Here is a 7,693-nt window from a genome sequence, read left to right on the forward strand (position 1 = left end):
GTGTCTTTTGGCTAGCCATCTGTATGTCTGCTTTGGAAAAGTCTATTCAGGTTGTCTGCTCCCCGCCCCCTTTTATTTATTATTTGGGTTTTTTTGTTTTGTTTTGGTGTTGAGATGTGTAAGGTCTTTACATATATTTTGGATATTAACCCCTTACTGTATTATCATTTGCTAATACCTTCTCCTATGCAGTAGCTTGCCTTTTTGTTCTGTTGGTTTCCTTTGCTGTGCAAAAGCCTTTCATTGTCATGTAGTCCCACTAGTTTAATTTTAACTTGTTTTCCTTGCCTGAGGAGATATCCCTAGAAAAATGTTGCTAGAGCCAATGTCAAAAAATTAATACCTGTTTTCCTCCAGGAGTTTTACGGTTTTAGTTCTCATACTTAGGTGTTTAATTTGTCTTGTGTTTGTGTATGGTGTAAGAAAATGAGGCCTTCGGTACTATGTTGAATAGAAGTGGTGGATGGGGACATCCTTGTCTTGTTCCTAGAGGAAAAATTCAGTCTTTCAACATTGAGTAGGAGATTAGCTTTGTGTTTTTTATATACGGTCATTAGCATGTTGAGGTATGTTGCCTCTAAACCTGTATGTTGAGATTTTATTACAAATGGGTGTTGCATTTGCCAAATGATTTATCTGCATCTACTGAGATCATGTGGTTTTTATCCTTTCTCTCAATGTGATGTAGCATGTGACTGATTTGCAAATATTGAACCACACTTGCATCCCTGGAGTAAATCGATTGTGGTGAATGATTTTAATGTATTGTTGGATATCGTTTGCTAATATTTTGTTGAGGATTAATCTGATACCAAAAATCATATACAAATACTACCAAAAAACCTCCCCAAAACTACAAGCCAGTATATCTGATGAACCTTAATACAGAAATCCTCAACAGAATACTAGTGAGCCTCACATAAGATTTTAAACCTTTTAGCAAAAAAAAGTCAAAAAAAGCTGAAATTTTATTTAACACACTATATACCAAAAATAATTTCACCAATATACAAAATTGAGATATTTACATTCTTTGTACATCTTCAAAATCTTGGGTTTTATACTGATACATGTCAATTTGTATTAGCCATATTTTAAGGGCTCAATACCCACACTAAATTGTAGGAAAAGAAATTGCTCTGTATCTTTCCATTGTCTGGTCTTATTAAGTTACTTGGGGACAAACGTGTGAATATATGCTACTCCCCAAATTCTATATTCTATCATTACAGATTCGGATCAGGTACTACTAGCAGAATTTAAAGAGTAAAATTAAACCATGTGAAACCAGTGTTACATCGGATACTAGAAAAGTGGAAACAATAGTTGCCATGTGAAGTTCATTTCAACCATTCATCCACTTAGAGATATTGACACAGCTAACAGTGAGTAGATAGTCTTGTTAGTACTTACCAGAATTATTAATTTTCTGTATTTCCTTACTTATATGTGTGCATCTGTATCTCCTATGACACTCCATAATGGAAGGAACTACATCTTTCCTTAGATGTTACACATAGCCATGGTCAGGTGATCAGGTACTGTTAAATCAATGTGGCCAGAACCAGCTTATTTCATTACTCTGTGTTTTCTAGTAGTTAAAACAGTCCACATTTTCTCAATGAAATTTTCTCTTAAACCATTTTTAGTGCCTTAACCTAATCATTAAAAAGTAGTTGAGAAAATCCCCACTATGACAAGTGGCATTTATCATGTTTTAATCAGTCAGACTCTGCTCCTCCAAACACAGCAAAAGCAGAATGGTTGAGGCACAAATACGTACAAGGAAACAGCCTTGTCCATCAACCTCCATCTGGAAGGAAAGAATAGTCAACAATGTTTCCTACCACAGTCAATAGTGGCTTGGTTCTTTAGAGCTCTGGAGACTTAGAATGGTTGCCAAAGGAGTTCCTGTTAAGTTGAACCACATAATCACTGTAGTAGCCATGACCCAAAAAAACCCCCAAAAAACCTAAATTATGACTAAAGGTCAAACCTATTAAAAAAAACACACACACATACCCAAGCTCCAACTCATTCTTGAATGATATGAATAACACTGTATTACAAAGTCCCTTTGCCAGTCTTCAGAGTATAGGAATAATTTTATCTAATTTAGATGTAAAAACTGGGAATATGCAAGACTTGAAAGAGTAGCTCTTACCTTTTTATTCTGTATACAATAAAATGGCAGTTTAATAATCCTGGTATTCCCTACAGTAATCATCACTGTAATAACTGAAGCACCAAAAACTAATCAAACATTTCCTGTTTTGTAGACTACGGGAATACACAAGCATTTCATACCATTCCCACATTTATTCATCTTGTATCTAAATCTTTAAAAAGCTGAATATTTAAAATGCACTAAAGGAAATTACTTTTCCCTTTTCTTTTTAGGTGAGTGTTCCACAAGTGGGGTAAATTCAGCTTCCTCACTGTGTTTCCTTTTCTTTTTTTTCTTTTTACGGTCACTCTGGTAACCACTGGAGTCACTGCCTTGGAAAACAGGGTCCTGGCCCTGATCTTCCCAGTGCCTCTGCTGCTGCTTTGGCTCAGCCCTCCAGAGGCCGTCCACATCACCACCCTGCAGGGCTGTCTCTTCCCTCACTGTGGCATCTGCACGGGCTGCTGGCTCTCTGTTGTCACTTTCCACTTCATATGATTCTGGGTCTCTCTGCTTTTTCTTTTTCTTCTTCTTGAGAGGTTTTTCAATAATTTCTTCAGTGCCAGTTTCTGTTACTCCTTCAGAAACTGCAGAGCACTTGGTTTGTAAACTAAGTTGAAAAAAAGAATAAAATGAGATCAAGAATATACCAAGTGTTTTTTTTCTAAATAAAGACAGCAGTACAAGATATAGAAGTATGGCATAAATTTCCAATATTCTATCTTGTTATCCCTTAGCCCATTAAAATGTAGCTTCTAAATTTTGGTTTGGTTTAGAAAAATTAGGTCACAATAAACATCACCATACCCAGGCTTATTAGCTACACAACTGACGAGTGATAAAATACATACTTTCATTATCTGTGAAATTAATGGAGTTTCTGTCTCTCTCAATCCTCGTTTCATTTTTTTCCCTCAACCATGCTTGAAACAATATGACTTTCAAAGTTAAGAGTTAACACTAAAATAAAAACACGGATCAGTGAAGTAGGCCTCTCTCTGGAACTGCAGAGTCCTATACAGTAACATTAGTTATGTATGACTAATTTCAATGAGATAACTTTACTACTACACAAATAAAACACACATTTCTATCATCACAGAAAGTTCTATTGGACAACTGTTCTAAAACTTTAACCCATAGTCTTAATATTTTTTTTATTTCGCCTTGATTATTAACATCAGCAATATTCCCAAAGACTTTTTTCCTTCACTCCATTAAACTTGGCTCCCATCGAACCAAGTGCAAGATGACAGTTCTTAAAGGAATTTTAATACAAAAAAGATTCAGAAATTATCTACCTGGCATAATGACAAAAATCAAGAGGCTAATAGTTATGCAATATGATCAAGCTTTTGTTAAAAAACTAGAAAACAGTAACACTGAGTAAAATAGGGAACAGTTAGCTAAATGTGTAGAGCTTTAGAATATTCAATACTTTGTCACAGCACTTAAGATTCCTATTTACATTGACTTTATGGTTTGAAGCATGAATATTCTAATTTTATTTTAAAAGAGGGTCTTATAATCTCTAAATCATCAGAATTAAATAGAAATAATTATCAAAATTCAAAATAATGTGATTAGGAACTGACCTAGTGGTATTTAATTTTCCCCGAATGCAGAATACTCCAGCAGCATCTGAGTCCAAACGAAATACTTCAAATTCTAGTTCATCACCCACATTTATCTCCAGGTTCTGCCACTGCTCTACAGGCATCTGTTCAGGTTTAGGGATGGAGGCATTGAAACACCCATGTACTAAACAGCCAATGTGGCTGGAAGACACTTTATTAACTGTACCCTGGGAAGAAAGGAAAGGGAAAAGAAAAAAAAAGTAACATCAAGAAATCCAAAGACTTTAAAAGGTAAGTAAAACTTTATAAGCTTCAAACTGATCTTCAAAGAAAAAACATCAAAATATGGTGTAATTTGATACGGGAAAAAGTTTTTCAATTAAAATTTACGTGTTGTACTAAACCATCATTTTAGAACACTGTAGACTTTTTAGAAAGCTCAAACTTTACTAAATAATTGCATATCAATTGCCTAACTCGATAAAAAAACACAAAAACTCCTTAGCTCCCACCACAGGATTCCCTGGGGAATAGATTATAACCATATTAATAGATTATAACCATATTGCAACCAAGCAGAAAATACCCTTTGATATGACATAAATGTGAAAAGACCTCAAGGCAGGAAGCATATGCTTTCTATAAGTACGATCCACATTGTATTTCTATCAACAGTCTGAATTTCAAAGCTTAAAGAGCATTCTTTAACTTTAGCATGATGTAAGCAATGTATCAGAAGACAGCTTACCCTTCATATGTAGAACTTGAGCATGGCTATTTTGACTGAATCACAATAACATTTTTAGAAGCTTTAAAATTAAAGTACGTGCTATATGATTTTAAGCTTAAAATTAAAGTTTAAGAAAAAGCCTTCGTTTTTTTCTTCCCTTAAGAATCAATATATATAACATAAATGAACATCTGAAATTTTTTTTTTAAATCATGTATTTTAAATTTGGAGATTAACATGTATAGAGCCTTGTTTAATGCTCGCAACTCCGTATACATAGAAAATTCTTTGGGTGTCATTACCAGGAGTCTGGACAAACCACAGTGCATCTATACAATGGAGTACTATTCAGCAGTAAAAAAAAAAAAAAAAAAAAAAAAATTACCAAGCCATGACAAGACATGGAAGAACTTTAAATGCATACTGCTAAGTCAGAGGTGGCAAGCTAAAAAGGCTGCGTACAATGTGATTCCAACTATGAAATTCTGGAGAAGGTAAACTATGGAGACAGTAAAAAAGATCAATAGTTGCCAGGTTTCAAGAGGAGGGATGGAGGGAGAAGGGTAAGTAAGTAAAATACAATTTTCAGAGCACTGCCCAATTATTCTATAGAATACAGTAATGGGGGATACATGTCATTGTGTTGTACATTCCATGGGTTTTAGAATGTACAAGAAAGAAAATTCTACACTTTAAGAAAAAATAATGTATCAATATCAGCTTAACTGTAGCAAATGTTATCACACCAATGCAAGATGTCAATAATAGTAACTGTGCGCTGGGGTGGGGAAAGGAATTATTTTCAACTCAATTTTTCTGTAAATCTAAAACTGCTATAAAACAATAAAGCCTATCAGTTTAAGATAATAGGAAAAGGAAATTCTTTTGAATATAGAGTTCTGGAACAACTGAATATAACCATATGAATAAGAAAATGGGTCTCAAGGGCCTATTTCACACTACACACAAAAATTAAGATCAGTCATAGATCTAAATGGAAAAGCTGAAACTGAAAAATTCTACAAGGCTTACAGAAACTATCTTTACAATCTAGGAGTAGGCAAGTTTCTTATACAGGATCCAGAAAGCAGTAACCATAAAAATATGACAGATTGGACCTCATCAATATTAAAAACTTCTGTTTATGAAATGATACCATTACAAGTTAAGAGACAAGTCACAGACTGGGGAAAAATAGTCACAATACGTTTATCTGAAAAAGATTTGTAGGAAGACTATAAACAGAACTACTCTACCTCAATAATACAAAAACCCAATTAAAAATGGGAAAAGCACCTGAAAAGGCCCCTTACTGAAACACATGAAAAAGAGCATAAAGGAGAAATGCAAATTAATGAGAAACTAGTATCTGCCCATAAGTAAAATTAAAAGACTGACAAAACCAAATGCTGGCAAGGATGCAGAGCAACTAGTAGTGCTAAATGGGAAATAAGCCTGTTTTTCATTAAGTTAAACACCTACCCTGTGACTTAGCAATACTGCTTCTAGTTTTTCCTAGGAGAAATGAAAATGTACATTCGCAGCTTTATTCATAATAGCTCCATAAAGGAAACAACCCAAATGTCAATCAGTAAAGATGGACAATTAAATTACAATACATTCATACAACTGAATACCACGAGCAACAAAGAGAAATAAACTACCACACCAAGCAGCATGGATGAAATGCAAAAACATGTTGAGCAAAAGAGGTCAGATCTTCGAACACCGTATAATGAAAAAGTCCATTAACATGAAATTATAGAACAAGCAAAACTAATTTTATAGTATATGCAATCAGAACAGTGGTTGTACCTGGAACAGAGAGGACTGACCTGGAAAGGGCAGAAGGCTCGTTCCAAAACACAATGGTATATATGCTCTCATCAGAGTTGACTGAACTGCACACTATGATTATGTATTTTGTTGTAGGTAAACTATACCTCATTAAAAAAAACTGAAACGAACTGTCCAAATTTATCTGAAGACTGGACCTTGTTGTAGGAAATAAGAGTAAAAGGACGGAGTTTTTTTTCATTTCATACTTTCTGTATAGTATGGTATTTCTATGTGTACATCTACAGTAACTTACACAAAGTTGGTAAGTGCCGGAATTTAAGTACAAATCTACTGTCAACTTTATCAGAGAAGAAAAGCTATACTATAGCCACACTATTGGCATGGAGGCTGGTTGTAGGATTCCAGTTGGGCAGGCCCAAGATACTTGTTTAATTGATTCTGAAAAACTTTTTTAAATTAGAAATGCCTTTTGGATAAAATTGGACCTGTATTTTATTAGCAATAAAGGGTTAATAGTTTTTAGAGAAAAAATAAACGTGTATATATTCATATGTATGTGCAGCAAGGCATATACACAGAACTACTGGTAGAAGAGAAAGGCAAGTGCAGAGCATAATGGGATATAGTTCAATCAACTTCACACCAATCTGTATTTCCAGATTCTCTTGAAAAACTAAAAGACCTATCCCACAAGGCCTTTATTCCCATGGCACATTACAGGTGCCTTGACCTCATCCTTCATTCACTTTCATTACCTGCCTGATCCCACAACCCTTCGAATTTTCAACTCCTCTGATTACTACACGATTTGAATCCTTTATAAAAGAAACTATTGGTGCGTAATTGAGAAATAATAAACAAATAATTTTTTTTTAACAGCTTAAGATCATTCTGGTGCTATCCAAAGAATAAATTCTGAGACACATTCTTTCCACATACATGTGAGTTTTAGGAGAATGGAGTTTAAAAACTTACCAATGTTGAACTGAGGGTAAATTTTTTTCTTTAAATTTTTAGGAACCAATAATAGTGATCCATTTGCTTCCCAAGTCTCTTAAAATTTTCCAAATTATATTACTATACAACTATATAAAGAAAGTTTAAATATATATATGCATATATATATATATATATATGTAAAAATACATACCATAAGCTTTTGCCCCGGTTCAGGACAGAAAATAACAAAATCTGCTTCAATGTTAAGATGAATGTGTCCTTGATCATCATAAATATCTCCCAGTTCACCCACTACTTTGATGTTATCATATGCAATGGGGACACCTAAAAGGCTATTAAAAAAGAAAAAAATATTTTTATCTTCTTTTAAACTAGGCCATTATCATACTGATTAAATATACTGAGTCCAAAAATTATACACCTCTTAAATATAACCACACATGCCAAAACACAAGAGCA

The 7,693-nt window shown here is 34.0% G+C and overlaps 1 protein-coding gene across 1 annotated transcript in view; it reads right to left on the reverse strand.

Annotated features, from left to right (window-relative positions):
• Positions 1 to 937: 937 nt before the first annotated feature.
• Positions 938 to 7,693, reverse strand: part of POLR1F (RNA polymerase I subunit F) — a 28,479-nt gene continuing 21,723 nt past the window's right edge. The window contains exons 2-4 of the mRNA XM_027574931.2: positions 7,425 to 7,566; positions 3,763 to 3,971; positions 938 to 2,777 (exon numbers count right to left, since the gene is read on the reverse strand). Of these exons, the coding sequence (XP_027430732.1) occupies positions 2,378 to 2,777; positions 3,763 to 3,971; positions 7,425 to 7,566 (751 nt within the window). The 3' untranslated portion in view covers positions 938 to 2,377. The remainder of the gene's footprint in view (positions 2,778 to 3,762; positions 3,972 to 7,424; positions 7,567 to 7,693) is intronic.

This window comes from Zalophus californianus, chromosome 12, assembly GCF_009762305.2.
Source record: "Zalophus californianus isolate mZalCal1 chromosome 12, mZalCal1.pri.v2, whole genome shotgun sequence".
In the NCBI taxonomy this organism is placed as follows: Eukaryota; Metazoa; Chordata; class Mammalia; order Carnivora; family Otariidae; genus Zalophus; species Zalophus californianus.